The sequence below is a fragment of the Ptychodera flava genome (genome assembly GCF_041260155.1).
Source record: "Ptychodera flava strain L36383 chromosome 3 unlocalized genomic scaffold, AS_Pfla_20210202 Scaffold_26__1_contigs__length_13983176_pilon, whole genome shotgun sequence".
NCBI classification, from domain to species: Eukaryota; Metazoa; Hemichordata; class Enteropneusta; family Ptychoderidae; genus Ptychodera; species Ptychodera flava.
In genome coordinates, this window is record NW_027248280.1 from 3,753,746 (window position 1) to 3,775,229 (window position 21,484).

Genomic DNA, 21,484 nt, shown 5'->3' on the forward strand with positions numbered 1-21,484 from the left:
TTCTAAACTTCGGTTAATTTAGAAAGTTTAGAACGATATTTAGAAAGTGATAATTATCGTAAATATCCCATATATCGTCGGCAGAACATTTTAGTTTGGGGTGACTTTCTAAACTGTGGCTAATTTAGAAAGTTTAGAACTATATTTAGAAAGTGATAATTATCGTAAATATCCGATATATCGTCGGTAGAAAATTTTAGTTTGGGGTGGCTTTCTAAACTGTGGGTAATTTAGAAAGTTTAGAACGATATTTAGAAAGTGATAATTATCGTAAATATCCGATATATCGTCGGCAGAAAATTTTATTTTGGGCGACTTTCTAAACTGTGGCTAATTTAGAAAGTTTAGAACGATATTTAGAAAGTGATAATTATCGTGAATACAGCCGTGTTTATCATTATTAGCTAATTTAGCTGCCATAGACAAAACATGTACTTTAGAAATGCCCTTTCAATAAGACACAATTCCGCACCTAACTCCCCGTCTGTACAAATTTGTTACGCAATGGTAAAACTAGTCACTTGGACTATCCTTTTTTGTGTATGTACTCTGATCTTATCAGGTGGAAGTCGCCCCTAGAGGGCGCAGTCTAAGGCCAGGACCCTAGGCCATCCAGAAATACTGCAAACAAATCATATACAGGACGTTGTGATGCTAAAACAGCAACAAGGAATAACTAGTTTTCCGTACATCAATGCTGATTAAACCAAGGCAGAGATGTCACCATGTTTTGAAAATATTTGCATAAATCCAATGTCAAACCTAAAAGAAAGCATGCAAAGTACTGGATAAAATTAATGCATTTTGATAAACCAAATATCACAGCCATGAGTTATAGCTAGGCTCACCAGACAAATCTTTTATATTGGCAATGGATGATCTAGTTAAATTCTCTCAAATCTAGCATTTTGGCATAGGCCGAAGGAGTCATGAATTTCAATCCTAATAAGTAAATTTGGAAAAGGGTACTATGTTATGTGTTATTTCTTTAAATACTACCTGTTGTTTTACCCCCATCAGTGCTTGACCCTAGCAAGCTTATTGCCACTACCAATCAGGTCTGCTTTGTTTCCACTAGTCCAGCTAACAGTACACACAGAAGTTACATGTGTAATACATTTCGTAAACAATCACATCAAGCTCATTAGTACAGTGCATACTAATGAGCTTGGTGATTGTGATGTGATGTGATGTGATGTGATGTATGTATGTTTGGTCCATTAACATAATCACCACGTGACAAACCAACCCGATATTAGACCTTATTGCACTAGGTTTTAATCACAACAGAAGAAATGGTTTTCTTTGTCATTTTTTTAGCTTAAATTGTAATACATGTATGGTTTATCAACCACAACTTTATTCTATAAAATGATATTTCAAAGTTATGACACGATTATGAAGCGATCATTATTGACATGTTAAGTAACCATACTCTTTATTGTAAGTATCATTTCAATGAAGAGTTTACAAGAGAAAAAATGAAAGCTACAGTGAATATAAAGTTCATGACCCCAAATGTAACCAGGAAAACTTAATATTCTTGACATGCTCTGGTGTATTAAATTACTGTTCTTGTCCATGTAAAATGTCAACTTTGCCAACTTGTACCAGTCATGAATGGTTTGAGCTCATTTCATGCTTTCTTTGTTCAATAGTCGAATATATATACATATATACTGATTAGAAATATAATGAGGCAAGGAGAACCTTCTCAAATGTTCATCTCGTTCATTATTTTGTGTACAGCCATAATCCATCATTTTTTCAGGCTAAGTCCCTGGTAATATCTATAAATGTTAAAACTGCATGCTCAAAAGGTGCATTATCTCCATTTGCCAGTCTGCTAAATATGTCTTCAAATGTCATATTGACTTGACGAAATCGCTGTTCTCGTTCTTTCACTTTATCTTCACTTGTAGACAGTGGATCGACACCAAAATAACTGTAACGGGTGAGATTCCCACCTGATTGCTCATATAATTGAATGGCTTCATCAACAGTGGGAACAACATTGGCTGGTACGTTTGATACACGATTACCTGTACCTGCAAGATTTTCAGGAATTCTTGACTGCCATCCTAAAATAAAAATAAACACAATAATGTAAGTATATCTATTACATGTAAATAATTTTGTAATATTTGAAATTCAATATAAATGAATGAAACGAAATTTAATTTTGTATGAATGAATGAATGAATATTTGCATGAATTGAACTTTGAAATTTGTAATAAATTTTGTATTTAACATATTTTGAAATTTATAAATAATTTTGTAATATTTGAAATTGAATATGAATGAACTTTTGAACTTTTGTATGAATTGAATTTTGCAATGAATGAAATGAAATTTTCAATATTCTTATAATAGTCACTCTGAGTCCTATTAATAGAGAAACAGAACAATGAGATCATAATTAAACCAGCACATCTTGACACTGATAAAAATGTAATACATAGGGGTATACATAGGCAAACATATCCACTCACAAAAGTAGCAATTGTCCAACCATGTTTTTTTTCCATACATACATACCCATACATACATACATACATACATACAGACAGACATACATACATATATATACACACACACATACATACATACATACGTGAATACATAAATACACACACACATACATACATTCATTAATACACACACATCCATACATACATTAATATACACACATCCATACATACATTAATACACACACATACATACATACATGCATGTATGCATACATACATACACACACATACATACATACACACATACATACATACATACATACATACATACATACATACATACACATACATACATACATACATACACACACACACATACACACACACATACACACATACATACATACATACATACATACATACATACATACATACATACATACATACATACATACATACATACATACATACATACATACATACATACATACAACAAACTCAATATCAATCCAGATACTGTTGCAGTTAATGACAAAGAAAAATTGATTACTATTCTCAGGTCAAGAAATAAAGAAACCGTAATAGAAACAAGCAAATTCATAATGCATTTAAAATAAGGGAACACATTGTAACCACAAAATAACTAGTCCTGCTGTACTACTGCTGCCTCGTGATAAATGTTTATATATGAACCCTCATTTTGTCTTATGCTGTGTATGTATTTTTCCATATCGTATATGTCTGTATTAATGTAGTTTTGTTTTGTTTGGCATACACTTTATTGTACTCCAAGCCGATGATCTTACTTTCGAATAAGGCTACAATAAAGTTATTAAAATGTAAAAAATGTACATACATATACATACATAAATACACACACATACATACATACATACATTATCATACATACATACATACATACATACATACATACACATACATACATGCATACATACATACATATATATATACACACATACATATACATAGACAGACAGACATACACACATACATACATACATACATACATACATATATACATTAATTAATTAATTAATTAATTAATTAATTAATTAATTAATTAATTAATTAATAAAAAAGTGCATACCTTCAAGAGGGTGATGGTTCCAAGCAGCGACCATGCGCTTCATTCCAACGTCAGCAACAGCACATGATATAAATGACACACAGAATTTATGAGTATCATCCATCATATTAACCAGCATTCGTCGTTGCATCTCAATAAGAGCTCCTTTGATTACGTAGTTGAAGCGTTGATTTACTTCAGGCCACTTTCTTTCAGCGGGTAGGTTGTTCGCTGATCGGCTTTGTATATATGGTGGGCAAATTTTGTTCGTCCTGTACTGTTTTAAATACGATTGGATGAACAAACTAAGCAAAACTCTCGCCCCATATCCACTCGAACCATATCCCATAGTCCTTCTTTTAACATTAGATCTCTATAGGCGTTGTATATTATAATAGGGTTTTTCACTGGCATTGTTACATGTGCGACAATTTTCCGGCTATAACCATCGGAAAACAGAACGTGGGTAACTCCAAAATACACCAACTTTTCGTTTTGGTCGACATGAAGTTTGTGTCCATGATACGGGGAAAAATAGGGTACTGGGTTTAACTGTCTCACTGTATCATTTCGTCGTCGGTTGTGGTAGGTTGGGTTGACACGCTTCAGACTCTCTTGAATTCTGTATCTTCCTTCACGTATACCTCTTGCACGAAGGAGGCCGGACATAGTTTTCCTTCCATACGATGGCCCAACTTCAGATACAGCCTTGGAAACTTCCGCATCCAATTCGTCGCGCGTACGACGATGTATGTTGTACTTGTCGCAAAATCGTCGCACACTCCTTTCCGAAACGCCATAATTGCTTCCATATCTTGATTGTAATAAAACACTTATATCGCGGTGACTCTTTCCAGACTTGAGTAGAGACCTGGTCTCATCCACTGAAATTAGTTTTTCCATCTCCATGATTATGAACCTTCACTATGCAGTACTAGTTTCCGCGCCGTCGGGTAGCCTCACCGAACCGTCCACAAGCTTAACTTGGTGGAAAATAGTGCTGTCGACGATCAACAGACTTGGTTCAGTACTTAGCCCCGCCTTAAAAATGACTTTTGTCCAATCAGATTAGAGTTTTAAAATTTGTCGTGGCAATGCTTCTTGTAAGCGCCTATCTCATGACCAATGATGAACCAAAGGAAAGATTCGTAAATTTAAAACACAGTCACAAAGTTATGCCGACACATAATGGATTTGAAAGCGGTAAGGCTTTGAGGCTACCCGACGGCGCGGCAAATACAGAATTTCGAACAGTGTTGCAAAATGAAGACTTTTTAGACAAGCTTTGATGTTGTCTGCAATGAAATCTGGTGTTGCAAAAGAAACGACATCAGTTGCTCTGATATAACTGTCCAGCAAACCAAATGAATCAGACTGATGGGCGGAAAAACGTGCAGATTCGTGCAATTTATTTATTTGCGATCGTTATGAGATCCCACCAGAAAAAAAATATCCCTCCAAAAATGATCTAAATAGAATCTTTGCATAAATCATGGGACGGTGACGCAAGTTATAATTAATATCCCGCCAATAATGTTAATTTAACGCGTACAGTGAGCACCGCCTTCAGTTTGCACCTTCAGACTCTAGAGGGCAGACTAACTTATTGCTTATGCATTATGAACTTCGAAGAAGGCATAAACTCGGTAGGTCTCTGGTAGCTTTTGGAATATGGAGTATGCTAGTTTTTAAGAGGGTTGGACGCATTTCGTCATTCTGAAAGGGTCTATAGACATATGATAGTTAGATTGGACAATTTACTTATGGAAGATGTAAAAAGTAAGACTTTTACATGTCATTTCCCTTCTTTTTCATATCACACTCTAGAGAATGGGTCCGTTTTGCATATGAATTATTGGAAAGACTATAAAGCAAGAAGATATAAAGGATGTTGAAGTACTTTATATATGGAGTATAATTGTCTCACTTAGACTGGCGCAATTTGTCACGGATTGTTATCGATACAGAAACGCTTCTTTTGTGGTTGAAATCGCACAACTTACCTGTAAACCAAACACTTGATGATCGACGACTCGCGTTTTGCTGATTTTCTCCATCGTCTTTGCCATTTTTAACGGTGACTTCATCACAGACATAGTCATGTGGAACTCATAGGACAATCCGTCCTTACCAGTACGAGGGATAAACCAAGTACCATGGCGCATGCTTAAATACACCTAATGGAAGACAGTGACATTTCCTAGCGTATGGTGTGTTTTTTTCCGCGTGCAGAGGATGTCTTACGACAAGTGGTCAGCCTTTCAATGTGCTTTCATACAAGCCAAAGCATATTTTTTAAAAATAATTTACTTCAAAGCTTCAATTTAGCTTCAATCTTCCGGTTATATTTTGGAAGGTATTGGTATAACAAACATGGAACTAATTTGTGATATTTGGATGGTAAAGTAATGTCGATCTAAGCTACGAATGTTATCGCATCTGCTTTTCTTTTTACATCACACACTTGTTTTTATGAATAATTTTTATAATTGCAACATTCAACTATATGGCACTTAACTCTTTTGAGAAATTTAAAAATATGAAAATACAATTATCCAAAATTAGTTCCAAACGTGTTAATAATCAATATTACGATATTTGCCAGAATATGCATTTGCGTTTTGGGAAATATCTCACCCGATTTCTGATTTTCTGTGATAATATCCAGATACACTTGTTCAAAATTAGAACAAAATGTATGAATGTATGCAACGATTACTGAAAAAATAGCCTTCGTTATTTACGTCACGCGCGCAGTATTTGTGTTTACGATGATGATCATGGTGATGCTGATGATGATCATCATGACCATGATAATTTTGAATGCGTTAATTAGTCAATAGTGAGAAATACTTTACTACAAAAGCAAAGCAGCCTGGCTCCAATACCGTACGGAAAATCAGATCATCGTAAGACTTTCACCTTTTTTATATTGACACTCGACGCACCCGAAACTACGAAAACCGCACGCAAAGAACGGATATCCAAAGAATTCAAAGGATGGGAGTCAAATATGACCTGGCCGCGAATATTCAGAATTTAAACTTTTTATCTTGCAATTTCGAGGAATTCCGTTTAGTAGATTTCCAGATTGCGTCGATGTAAATGCAAAGGTAAATGTTCGCGAAGGAATGACATTACTTAATATTTCAAATACTGCTTTAATTTTGGAGTCAGAAGGTTACTAGAAAAATGCAAACACGATCTCTTTAAGATATCTCGGTCTTTGGAACTTGAAAAACAATAAAGTCCAAGGCACTTTTACAATATATAGTTTAAATTACCTTTGAAGCATTTCTTGCAACTTCAGAAGATATTTCACCACCAGACACGGAACCACCTGTTAAAGAACAGCAGTATAAACGATTAATGTAAATCTTGTGTGGTGTATATATAAATTAATTTTTATGTAGTACGTAAATCATTCTTTTAGGATAAACTGTATCTAGAGAAGAAAAGCACTTAGACTGTGGTCTAATTCAATCCTTGGCTGGTACGGTGATAATATCTTCAGGCTCAACTTGTTGTCCCCGTTTTGCTTAGTTGCACCTCGTGGACATTCATTCTCACTCTCGAACAATTAACATACATTTGGGTATCCCGGCATTGAAGTAAATAAAACTTTCACTTGCTTATATTTGTGAAAATTCAAATTTCAAATTTTCACATCGATTCTAAATTAATACACTAATGGTTATGGTTACATTTCAATGTATTTTCCATTTCACCAATTTGCATGATGATCCCTGATTGGTTTTTTTATGAATTTGAAGAAAGGCTTTAGTCTTTTGACATTGAGGCACGTACTACATCCATGACAACTACCAAAAGCTACTATATCTTTAGCTTTTATTGGAGGCAATATATATTTTGAAAAATTTGCTTACTCATGCAAAAGTGTAGTATATTGTTGTGGAGAACATCCTAAATCTTGCAGGAGAACGAATTCGAACAAAGATACATAAAATAGTTTTCCTAAAATCTCGGTATCGAAGCACTTGTATCTGAAATTGTGAGCCTTGCAATAATATACTTAAGGCATATGTGTCAAGGCATGGGTTTGGAGTTTAATATTTCAAAGTAGCTAAAAGATCAAGTTTTTAGAAGTTTGGATCAATATGACGATGTAAGCTGGCACCCATACAGTTCTTCATATATAAAAACGAAATTTAATGAAATGTTGAGATTTTAACAAAATCACGTGAATAACAGACTACACTTTTTCACAAAGATCACATTTGGAAAATAATAAACTATTTCAAAAACAAGACGAACCATTTTTGAAACTAACTTGTAACTAGCAAAAACATAGCAATATAGCTCTAAAACAGACACTAATTTAAATTTATACAATTATTACAAACATTTTCTTAAACACCTAACAAAATCCGGCAATTTTCACATTTCATTGATGTTTTAGAACATGAATATGTCAAATATTATCATTAAGGGTATGGTTTCTCGTACATTGAGTTATAATTACTTTCTTAATGTCAGATAAATACCTTGAGTTTAGAAATTGACAGAGACAGTATGCAACCGTCAGAATTTTCTGCGACACCTTTGAGGTCAAAAGGACATGTTTGAAGTCATATGGATCGTGTCAATGCAATACCAAATGTTACACAAATCAGTGGAAGTGTGCAATATTTCTACAAGTAACTCAAACTTGACAGGCCATCTGCAACAATATTCAAGTCAACACTTTCTTTCAATTACCTAAAAGAAGTTTAATATATCAGACGTAGCGTATAATCATCCGTATAATCCGGGGACACCATTGAGGTCGTTGGATACTTTTGAAGTAAACTTAACTTTCTTAATTCAAAACTAAATATTGGACAAAACCAAGGAAGTATAGTCCTATTAATAATAAATACCTCACAGGTATCGTGTTACATGTGTCTGTCAACATTCTTTCGATTACATAAAAGAACTCGAGTATAGTAGACGTACCAATATTCAACCAGGGACACCTTTGAGGTCAAAAGGAATCTTTTAGAGTCATATGTATTTTCTTCAATAATATGCGAAATGTTAGACAAATCAGTTGAAGTGTACAATAATTCTACAATTAACTTTAATTTGATTGACAGAATTGCTTAAACTAAATGCTAGTAGTAATTTCCGTGGTTTTATTTTACAGCCGAGCGTACGTTAGTCCATGGAGGATACGATACGATCATGGAGCTAGGAGCGGAACTAGTACCTCTATGCTATACGGCAAGCATTGTGGGATATCTTGGTCATTACAAGCTTATTGAGTTTCGAATGTCGTTACAAACGGCTATGCTAGTCTGAATAGTTTTCCTTGTTTGGTGAACTTCAGTGTTGTATTTGAAGGTAAATTTGTGAAAGCAACACATTTGCCTTGCTCTATTCGGAATCGTAACTGTCTTACAAAGAGTAATCTTAATTCAATGGCCACATATGGGGTTGTCAACCTGATTCAATAGCCATTCCCCATATTTCCAATTGATATGAGTGTGTGCGTAAACAAGGAAAGTAAACTCATGAATCTTCATAGACGTTGTAGGTATGGCCGATTCGCCCCAAATAGGCCATTCCCACCAGGTCTAAATCTCTCTGGGGAAAATTCTCATTTGTCTTACAATGATGATGCTATGTACTTAATTGCACGACCTTTAGTTTTGGGCAGTGAAATGAACAAAATTTTTCTATGGACAGACTGACGGGCAAACGTACACGGACAGATATTATAGCGATATTGGATGATTTTTAGATTTCCAGCCTAAGTTGTCCAAAAATAAGGGCCTACACAATGATTTCCGATTTTCGGGGTCATTCTTCCGACCCAAGGCCGTAAATAATGACAGCTCCCTTGCTACACGGTTGCCTACGTACGTACATCCCTGCAGCTTGATGGGGCCTGATGATGATCATAAAGGACCGAGACGCTGTCTTTAATCATCTGCCTTGCAGCATACGCGCACTTCGGCCTGGTTTGTCAAGATACCAGATATGAACTGAAAATGCTCACATGTTTCAGTGTATATTACAGTTGTCTGTAAATTAAAACTTTTTCCACATGTCTGCAACTTCACTGAATGTGTTATGATCAACATCATGAACAACATTAACCATACATTAATTCTAAAGGTCATTAAGTATACACATTTTTAATTAGCTGAAATACAAATACTAAATTTTTTTTGACTCCTGCCATTGTATAACCACTTTATATAGCAAGTGAATTACCTTCAGTCATGTCCCTCAAGCTATATATGCCAATCTTGGAAAGCTCATTAGATATGCAAATTAGAAATTAGCCGACAGGAAAATGCGAAATCAATTGTAATATTGTTTTAACTTGATATCATCAATGTACATAGCATGTTTCGCCAACTTTGATAAAGTAAATCCCGGCATATGTCCCTAATTATGAAAGTTTATTAAACATGATAATTAGGAATTGGCTGATATACAAATGCTTAATGACTTTGAATAATGTTTTATCATAGTATTTTCAATATATGGAGCAAGTCTCGTCAATTTTGGTCCGGACAATTCAGGTATATATCCCTAATTAGGAAAGTTCATTAATATTCAAACTATGAATTGGCTGAAGTAAAATGCCTCATGAGTTTCAACAATGTTTAAACATATTATCTTCAATATACATGCCAAGTTTCGTCAATTTTGATCAACTCAATTCAGGTATATATCCCTAATTAGGAAATTTCATTAACTATGGAAATTAGCGATTATTTTTCATGTCACCGCTTAATACCTTTCACGACTGATATACCTTGGTGTGATCAACATTTGTTCTTATGTAGGAAACTATTTGATTGTATGTTTGTGCGTAAATGCCTTTTATCTTCTTATGACTCTACAGATTGTACAGGTTTTTATGGTCTATGCGTACCTAGATACTCTGCTAGACATAGACCTCTATCACACATCCCTTATTGTAGAATTGATGTTACAAAAATGGCCTGATTGGACGTACGTCACGACTTTTCAATGATATGATTGATATGTTTTGCGATGTCGATGTTTTTAAAGAATCTCATTCAACTTTTAAAAGACATGTTAATTTGTTTTTGTCAGTGTTTGATTTTTAGAGTGCTTTTTTGTTTGTTAAAATTTTAGTGTATTTTATCCTCTTTTTATTTATTTTCTTGTCTGTAAGCGGCTGCCTGATGGCGCTGTTGAAATAAAATAAAATAAAATAAAATAACATTTGTTGCAAATCTCATCAAATTGTGTGAAAATCTCAATGTATATTCATTTTTTCTAAAATCATTATTTATTCAAATGAACAAAACGTAAGCAAGCCACATCCACCAAAAAGTCATCAGTTCTTACCATTTGCAATGTGAATCTATGTACTAGATTTGATTTAGCTCTGATAAGCCATTTTTAGATAACCGGCCAGCATACAGACAGACAGACAGACAAATCGACAGACAGACATCGCTGCGACATGATCCCACGTGTGTGAACACGTAAGCTAAAAATGCATCGGTAATTAAAAACATGATAAAAGTGAATGTACTTGTCAAAAACGACGTAAACAACATATCAGTACTGAGGACGATACAAAGTTCTACAACTTCATACCAGGATATGAATAAAAATTCAATGAGACTGCAAGGAAATCAAGTTCAAGTGAAAACATGGGGACACCTTTGGAGTCTGGGACACCTTTGAGGTCTACACAAACACAATACCGTTGCTTCGTTGGGGTTTGACCTCTGTGTCCAGACGTTTGTCCTGTACGCTTTTCTCGTATCGTAACTGTTTTTTGGCACGATAAAGTGTTCTCTGCATTTACCTTTGACACCAAGACAGAAACAACCATAGCCTGAAACCGGTGTGTATTTTGCATGATCCTTCTACCATTTTAAATGATGATAGTAAGGGATAATTTCTGGTGTTGATCGCTTCGAGTGTGTTCACAAAGTACAAGCAACGGCTAGATTTACACCCGTCCGGAAAAATTAGTCCTCCCTTTCTCTTCCAATGCTACAAGTCAGATATTGTTCTGCGCTAGACTGGTATACGTTATAGCTGTGGCATTTAATAAGTTACCTACTGCCTCCTGCCCAAATCACTGAGCGCGTGACTTGCTGGGCACAAAAAGAAACAAGTACCGGTATATTCGAAAAGGGTTCTATTTATGTTCGTAAAATGCAGCGAAGCCATTAAAATATTGTCAATATGTTGACCTTCATTTTATTCACCATTAATCCTTCAGTTAAGTTCCGAACCCCTCTTTATGTGAACCATCAACTCAATCTATTTCCTATAAGGTAGAAAGTTTACACAGACGAAGGTGGTTTACCTCGGCCATAGTACAAGCTTTGTCTGCATGTCAGTGTATGCTTCTCACGGGACAGTCAACCATTGCATTTTAAGAGTTTTTGACCAGAGTACATTAAAATACCGACATGCTATTGTAACGTACCTTCATCATCATCATATCATTTTTAAAATTAGGAACGAAATATAATATAATATGGGTTAGGTGGCGCTGCTCAATGTGGCGACACAGCTCGCCTTGTGCTCCGTAAGTTTTACTAAAATTTCGTGTTTGTGAGTGAGTTGTAACGCAGATATGTACATCATGACTTTCGTCAAGTTACTGGTTAGTGTTCTGCTCGTCGCATCACTACTTTCATCTCAACTAGTCATTGTTTTTGAAGATTTTTCAAGTTCACTCAGCGTACGTATTCAATACAGCATGACTGAACTACTTGCTATTCGTGCAGGACTGACCAGATGTACCGATTTATCAAGGTTGGAATTTGTGAATGATGTACCAAAAGAAATGAAACGACGGAAAAGAGGTGAAAGGGGAGGTATTAAATTTAGATACAAAAAGAGCCAGTATAAACCGTTTATTCCCTTTTCTCATCATTGGAAATGTTCAATCTCTAAACAACCAGATGGACGAACTCTCAGCATGCGTGAAATACCAAAATGTCTATCGCACCTGTAGTGCACTGTGTTTCACAGAAACATGGCTGGATGACGAAATATCTGATGATCACGTCCAGATTGATGGATTTAAGCTGGCTAGAAGTGACCGGACACGGGATTCGGGGAAAAAGAGAGGAGGTGGAGTTTGTGTTTATGTGAATGAAAGATGGTGTCACCCGAACAATGTAACAGTCAAATCGCGGTCGTGTACTCCAACCTTAGAAACTTTAGTTTTCAATCTCAGACCTTACTATCTACCACGCGAATTTTCGCATGTGATAATTACATTCCACCAAGTGCTAATGCTAAGGCAGCTGCTGATGAACTGTGTAGCACAATACACACCATTGACACCGCAGCTCCAGACGCACTTCATATTGTCAACGGTGATTTCAACCATTGCTCGTTGAAGAAAACTAGTACCAGCTACGAACAACATGTGTGGTGTCTTTACCCGGAATGACAGAATAATTGACCTTTGCTACTCAAAGGTGCACGATGCCTATTCGTCTGTACAGCTACCCCGCTAGGTAAATCTGACCACAATCTTGTTCATCTCTTGCCTAAATACCGTCCTGTAGTTCAAAGAGAACCGCCGAAAACTATCACAGTGAAGCGTTGGTCTCCAGAATCTATTGATTCATTGAAGGCCTCTCTGGAATGTACAAACTGGAACGTATTTTTAGATTCTTCAACATCCATTGACAATTTAGTAGAGACAGTCGGCGATTACATTAATTTCTGCGTAGACTCTGTCGTACCTAACAAAACAGTAAAGATATTTCCAAACAATAAACCGTAGATCTCGAAAAACGTAAAGTCTTTGGTCAACAGAAAGCGACTACTCCATGCCAGGAAAAATAAAGATGAACTCAAAGTAGTTCAAAAGGAACTGAAAAATGCCATCCGAAAGGAAAAAACGAGCGTACAAGGAAATATAATTGAAGAGAACTTTATTGGCTATAATATGAAACGTACTTGGCATGGTCTTAAACTTATGAGTGGAAATAACAAAGCGAACAACAGTACCAATCTATGTCCACAGAATAACAATACTTATGCAAGCAAACTCAATAGGTTCGACTGTCATGATTTTTCCAGTGAACACATACAAATACGAAACCACCTTGGGTGCAATGATGATGGTCAGTTCTTCTCGACGAATGAGGAGGAGGTGAACAAATTATTCAATAATGTAAACCCCACAAAAGCATCCGGTCCCGATAGAATATCTCCACGACTACTTAAAATATGTGCAAATCAACTTGCCAACATATTTTCCATCATTTTCAATATTTGTTTCAAAAGTAATTCTCTTCCTGAAATATGGAAACGGTCATGTATAATTCCAGTGCCTAAGAAATCGGTTGTTTGGTCAACTATGAATGACCTTCGTTCTGTTGCTCTGACGTCAGCGCTTATGAAAGTTTGCGAGCGCATTGTACTTACCCAACTTAATACTTTTGTTAAATATTTTATTGATCCATATCAATTTGCGTACAGGCAGAAAAAAAGTACTGATGATGCAATTTTATTGGTTCTTCACAATATTTTTTCACACCTTGATCATGCCGGTAAATCTGTTCGTGTTATGTTCTTTGATTTCTCAAGTGCATTTAATACCATTCAGCCACATCTGTTAGTTCAAAAATTACTGAGAATGAAGGTCCCCACAAACATGATCGCCTGGATCTTTAATTATCTAACAAACAGGTCACAATATGTTCGATTAGGAGACATCAAATCAAACATCATTAGTTCTAACACAGGTGCACCCCAAGGTACTGTCCTAGCCCCATTTCTTTTTACTTTATACACGGCAGACTGTCGTAGTTGCACTGAGACCTGTCCACTTGTCAAGTTTGCAGATGACACAAGTTTGGTAGGCAAAATTAGCAAGGACAATCATTCTCGGTATATTGATGAAATTGATCGTTTTGTACAGTATTGTAAAGAAAATTACCTGCATCTTAATGTAAAGAAGACCAAGTAAATGCACATTGACTTTAGGAGAAATGCGAAAAAACCTTACCCCATTTTAATAGACGGGCCGAGGTTGAGAGAACTAATACATATACATATCTTGGTACAAGACTAGATGACAAACTGAAGTTTTGTGATAACGTTGATTTTATCATAAAGAAAACTAATAGTCGCATGTACTGCCTTCGTAAATTATGATCATTTGATGTTAATCGAAAACTCCTTTCCATGTTTTACAATGCTTCAGTTTTGGGTATTCTCTCCTTTGGCATTGTCTGTTGGGGTGATGTGATTTCTGTTCATGACAAGGGCAGGTTGGAGAAAATCGTTAAGAAAGCCAGTAGAATTATAGGCAGGCATCCATTCAAGACCTGTAAAGCAGACGACTTACTGATAAAGTGAGACATATATTATCTGACACGACTCATCCCTTGTACAATGACTTTGACAATGAACGTATCGACAGGAGTGGACGACTGAGAATACCACGAACAAATACAAAGCGTTACAAAATGTCTTTTGTTCAGAGAGCAATTTCGGTCTATAATTCAGAATTTTTTCATAGAAACTAAGGACCGCGCACATGACCATTCGCACATCTTCTTAACATGAAGAGATGTATATATGTGCATGCTTTTATGTCTACCTGTCTTTCGTACTGTATGTATTTTTAATGTTATGTTTTTAAGTAGTTTTCATTTGTGGTGACTTACTTCTGTTTTATTTTTGTGGCGAGCAATCCAATTTCCCAACGAGGATTAATAAAGATAATAATCGTAATGTTTGACACATAATATGTGTGACATATTTTTCAAGTCCCAGGGTCGTCCAGCAAGTAGATGATAACAAACGTAAGTGGTACCTGGAGGCAAAGCGGTGAACAATACACTGACCTACATGCATAACTATTACGGTCGACGTTTCTGCTAAAGAGGGGAATTGTGTACATCTAATAGAGCTAATAGAGCTGGGTGACTTTTGTTTTTGATTGCGTCTATTCTATAAAATGTAGAAGGCGCGCGTTTGAAATTCTGGGCCAAGGTACTCCAAAAATGCACAGCCTGAACTAGGCTACTTTTCCGACTACCAATCTTTCTTCGCCATTCACAGCTTTCTTGTTAGTTCTTCACTAAATTACCCTCAGCATCGAGTAAAATGTGACATACCAAGATTTTCATGCCTCTCGAAACAAACAGGCTCAAGCCCACCCTCTTCAAGACAACTTTTGATTGAGACCAGACCAGAGACTCCAGCGCCGACAATTGCAACACGCTTTTTCGTCGCCATGCTTGTTAACTTCTGCGGCCCCGTTTGAATACAGCAATTTTGGATCGGTCACCCTAACTTGTGACATTTTATTCATCGTGACCGAAGACAAATAAGTGACAGGAGAGTTTCACCTGCATGGGATTCGGGGGTTGGTTCAGATTGCATTTGATGCGCGGCAAAATGTGGCTGACTTTTTAATGAATTTAAGACACAAACAGGGTGATTCTGAATCCCGTGTCCAAAAGGCCGGAGATCGGAATTAACTAAGGTGTAGTTTATGGCCCATGTAGCTCAACAAGTGAAAAATATTTCTTGACGGTGTTAGATTCCAAGTTTGTACAGAAAGGGAGAAAGTGGGCTGGAAAACAGTTCGCCCCCCTTTCAGTTAAAAGTTCTGTATGTGGTAAATTCTGAATGCTGTGGCCAAATGTGACACTTCTGGTAATGATGTGCAATATCATTTACAATTTCGTACACCAAAAGTTATCACAAAACAAAACAAAGATGGCGACGTAAAAAGTGACTCGAAGCACAAAAACGTTTTTATATAAAATAGACAAAACTTGTTCTATCAAAGCTCAGTAACCTTTTATAATTTTGCTATTATGTTTTTTCTGTACATTTGTGATTTTTTTACGTCTCTTTGCCTCTCTTTGCTTGGGATAGTGAATACTTATTCAAATCAAGGTATGCGTACCAACGTTGGATTATTGCATTTGCTTTTAAGTTCATCTCTTTTTTATAAATAACACTGAGAATTTTAACTATTATCGTTTTAGTAAATGTTCGTAGTTCAAACGAACAGAAACGGAAACAGTCTATTTTCGGTGGGTGAGGAAACAACCAGCAAATGGTGTGTAATTGCAGGAAGCTCTTCTTTCTTCCTCTTTTGAACAAAAACGGCAAAATGAAGGCGAATAAATAAAGTATTGTCGTACTGGGAACCATTAAAAGCCGGGGTGTTTCAAAACTTAAAAAACATAATCTCTTTTGCGCGTTTAAAATTCAACCAATATTGTAAGAACAAGACAGTCCATTTCCTGTGGTCAAAATGACGTCAAGTGAGTCAGTCATTTACATTTCCATATTTATACTCTAAACCACAAGAATTCATAAGCTTTTAATGTTTGCAGCAAACTTTACCACGAGGAGTTTTGATATTGATTTTAGTGACGATATTTTGATAGGCGGTGATTTCATATACAAAAATTGGCATGGTAACAAACGGAGTTTAATGAAAGAGTGACTGAGAAAGGTGTTTGTTTTATGTTAATTTTAAGTCAATATTGGTTTTCAGGCGTGTTTGACACGACTTGATATACTGAATACTGAAGGATTTGGGAACTTCCCCTTCGGTTGGATCAAAATCTACAATGCGAAGAAAATTCGTGCATTACTGGTGGAGTGATTCGATCCAAGCTTTCTCATAAAACAAACATGTTACATCCCTTCAAAATGTAAAAGTTCTGTCGCTCAAGGTCTCTGGTTCAAGTACACTAAAATTTAATTTTTTGAGTGCGTTGTATCATTTACATACAGTCGAGCAGTAAAATACAGCGAACGAAAACTTCGTTGATTTTTGCAAATATCTAAAATAACACTTGGTGTCTATGATGAAGCTATAAATAATTTGTTTTCAGTACAAAATTAGATAAATCTGTGCATTTATATATGCTTGATTATTTAGATTATTGTTCTTGATTAGACTAGAGTGGTTACAAGTTTATGGTTGTGCAAGAAATTTGATTTTGGAATTTCACTGAAATGTCGATTGACTATGCATTGCGGTCTATGATGAAACTATGAATAATTTTTTTTCAGTATAATTTTTTTTCAGTACAAAATTAGATAAATCTGTGCATTTATGTATGATTGATTATTTAGATTATTGTTCTTGATTAGACTAGAGTGGTTACAAGTCTATGGTTGTGTAAGAAATTTGATTTTGGAATTTCACTGAAATGTCAACTTACTATGCATTGTGGTCTATAATGTGTACGTAATTTGTTGGTAATTTCCTAAACAGGAAATATCACATGGACAATCAAAGTTTTGGCCATAAATTCAGCTTCTGTCAAAAGTGACCCTCCCCCAAGATAGGTTTGTAAAAAGTGACCCTCCCCTTTGAACTGTTTTTTAAAAAGTGACCCTCCCCCAATTCCCCCGGCCCAGCCCTCCTGTAATTACTGAAAGTTCCCTAACTTCTCTACAGCAAATGTAACTCAATGGTAAGATACAGTGGAGTGTATTTAGTGGTGGGGTCTGATCATAGAAATTTAATCAATTTTAAAATTAGCAAAAAATAAGCGCAGTGAGAGGGATTGATTGCGAAAAATGGTTAGATATGCAAATTAAAATTAAGTGGATGTCAAAATGATATATACGCAGTAACTTTAATTACTGTTACTTACCATTTATGCAACTCTTATCCAGTACCGCGAAATTTTGATAAATGCATCTTTGACCTTTAATTCGTTACAAGTATTTCATTGACCTTTGACATTTTGCCCTTTGCATATTTTCACGACCTATTGCTACTTTGGCTTAATATGGGCTGTTTATATACAACCAACAAAGTAGAGTGCAACTTCTGCCAAGTTGATTTAGATATTGTTCTGCGCTAGACTGGTATACGTTATAGCTGTGGCATTTAATAAGTTACCTACGTGCCTCCTGCCCAAATCACTGAGCGCGTGACTTGCTGGGCACAAAAAGAAACAAGTACCGGTATATTCGAAAAGGGTTCTATTTATGTTCGTAAAATGCAGCAAAGCCATTAAAATATTGTCAATATGTTGACCTTCATTTTATTCACCATTAATCCTTCAGTTAAGTTCCGAACCCCTCTTTATGTGAACCATCAACTCAATCTATTTCCTATAAGGTAGAAAGTTTACACAGACGAAGGTGGTTTACCTCGGCCATAGTACAAGCTTTGTCTGCATGTCAGTGTATGCTTCTCACGGGACAGTCAACCATTGCATTTTAAGAGTTTTTGACCAGAGTACATTAAAATACCGACATGCTATTGTAACGTACCTTCATCATCATATCATTTTTAAAATTAGGAACGAAATATAATATGTTTGACACATAATATGTGTGACATTTTTTTCAAGTCCCAGGGTCGTCCAGCAAGTAGGTGATAACAAACGTAAGTGGTACCTGGAGGCAAAGCGGTGGACAATACACTGACCTGCATGCATAACTATCACGGTCGACGTGACCTTTATGCAGATGTTTCTGCTAAAAAGGGAATTGTGTATATCTAATAGAGCTGGGTGACTTTTGTTTTTGATTGCGTCTATTCTATAGAATGTAGAAGGCGCGCGTTTGAAATTCTGGGCCAAGGTACTCCAAAAATGCACAGCCTGAACTAGGCTACTTTTCCGACTACCAATCTTTCTTCGCCATTCACAGCTTTTCTGTTAGTTCTTCACTAAATTACCCTCAGCATCGAGTAAAATATGACATACCAAGATTTTCATGCCTCTCGAAACAAACAGGCTCAAGCCCACCCTCTTCAAGACAACTTTTGATTGAGACCAGACCAGAGACTCCAGCGCCGACAATTGCAACACGCTTTTTCGTCGCCATGCTTATTAACTTCTGTGGCCCCGTTTGAATACAGCAATTTTGGATCTGTCACCCTAACTTGTGACATTTTATTCATCGTGACCGAAGACAAATAAGTGACAGGAGAGTTTCACCTGTATGGGATTCGGGGGTTGGTTCAGATTGCATTTGATGCGCGGCAAAATGTGGCTGACTTTTTTTAATGAGTTTAAGACACAAACAGGGTGATTCTGAATCCCGTGTCCAAAAGGCCAGAGATCGGAATGAACTAAGGTGTACACTGTAAATATAGCGGACGCCAGACGCGTCTTTACGCGTTCAAAATGTACATGTTGGTGTTCAAATTTGAACGGCTAGTGTTCATATTGTTAACACTAGCGTTCATATTATTAACAATGATGTTCTAAACCTGAACACGTAGTGTTAACAACCATCTCCTTCAAGTGTTCAAAACTCAGTATTACAGAAATTTTGCAATACTGTAAAATAATTAACAATCTTAAGTGTTGTTTACTTTACTATGGCTATATTAAATTTACTACTGCATCGCTGTTAGGCAAACGTACACGGATTTTGATATAACGAATTTCCCACTAAGTGATAAATATTCCTGCTCTAATATTACTGAAAGCATGTTTTTTTCTAAAAACGAAAGTATACAAAATAATTTTACACGTTTATTACGGGTTGAAATTTGGAAATTTGGAAAAGAAAATCAGATAACCACCATGAACGTTTTAATTTTAACATCGGCGTGCAAGAGGCGTTCCACTCCTTAACACTTGGTGTTCAAGTTTGGTACCTCTTCTTATCCCGTCATGCATCAAAACGGAACTTGCGACATTTTTCTTGTAAACGCACGCTGAAGACGTGATCGTGCGGAAGCAAGACCAGAAAGGGTAAGTTTTCTCTCCAAGATAGTTAAAGGTGTTGAATTTTGAAGCATCTGTATTATTATCCTTTGAAATTATTTGTGTAGTACTTTGGAACAGCTAAAATACGTGAAGAAACCTTTTTTTCTTTCAGTGACTTGTATACCATACACTAGATGTCAATACGCAGCGGTGTTTTGGGCAATGGCGTATCGATCGCACTCGGGTCAAGGGTCATCACTGCAAAACTGTGGCGATGACCCTTGACCCGAGCGCGATCGATAAGCCACACATCGCTTCGTAATCAAAGCTAATACATGTCTTTTAGTAATCACAATCGCATATAAAACATCAGTTAAACATCGCAGAGTGTACACTCTATTGTTTCAGCATATGAGAGTTGGCCTTTCTTTTACTTTTCATCAGTTGATGACAAGAACTGAAGTAGCCAATATTTTGTAACAGTATCGAAAAGAGGCACTGTATACCAAAGTCACCCCTTTTCCTTAACCTAATAAGGCCACCTTTTCTTTCATTTAAAGTCTCATGTTGCCATATTACCTATTGTTGCATTATTTTCAGGATGTGAAAAGTTGGATTTACCTGGTAATCGAAGAGTTATTTCAGAAACTGATGGTGCAGAATTGAAGAAGATGAGTGTAGAGGTAGCTGTCTGGAAACAAGCTTGAAAACCTCAGTTCATTCTGATGTAGATTTAAACTTCAGAGGGTCAGTAACTGAGTTTTGATAAGTTTCTGTATTTTTGTTCTGAATTTATCTAAGCTTTGGTAGAACGCTATGATCAACTAAATATTACTGGAGAATAAGTTTTCAAATACGTGTAGTCTCCCTTATCAGTTGCAACGGTGGAATGAAGAATTAAAGCTGAAAGCGACAGAAAATTCAGAGTGAAAAATGTACACTCTGAATATCTGAATTTTCTGAAATTTTCATTCTGAATTTTCTGTCGCTTTCTGCTTCAATTTTTCATTGCACCCTTGCATCTAATGAAGGAGACGTCACGTCTTTGAAGGCTTATGCTCCAATAACATTTAGTTGATCATAGCCTGCTACCAAATCTTAGATTATTTTGTATTGTAGATCAACACGTCTTTTGTTCTCGATTTGTTACTGTTTTTTAGCCTTGCTTTTAGCGACGCAGAGCTTATCTAATAGGTGAATGTGAGGCATCTTCCTCAAATTTTTACATCCCAAGCTTTTTCTTCAAAACGGCCAGTGCGATTCATTTAATATTTGGAGTACAGGTTCCCAGAGA

At 36.1% G+C, this 21,484-nt stretch overlaps 1 protein-coding gene and 1 long non-coding RNA gene across 2 annotated transcripts in view; both read right to left on the reverse strand.

Annotated features, from left to right (window-relative positions):
* Window positions 1-21,484, reverse strand: part of LOC139126041 (dimethylaniline monooxygenase [N-oxide-forming] 2-like) — a 131,584-nt gene that overhangs the window by 23,489 nt on the left and 86,611 nt on the right. Inside the window, exons 3-4 of the mRNA XM_070692105.1 lie at window positions 6,844-6,899; window positions 5,563-5,736 (exon numbers count right to left, since the gene is read on the reverse strand). Coding sequence (XP_070548206.1) covers window positions 5,563-5,736; window positions 6,844-6,899 — 230 coding nt within the window. The remainder of the gene's footprint in view (window positions 1-5,562; window positions 5,737-6,843; window positions 6,900-21,484) is intronic.
* Window positions 1,411-5,495, reverse strand: LOC139125869 (uncharacterized). Its single transcript, XR_011550389.1, has 2 exons — window positions 3,581-5,495; window positions 1,411-2,081 (listed from the first exon to the last, which is right to left on the reverse strand). It is a non-coding gene; the product is annotated as an uncharacterized lncRNA (long non-coding RNA).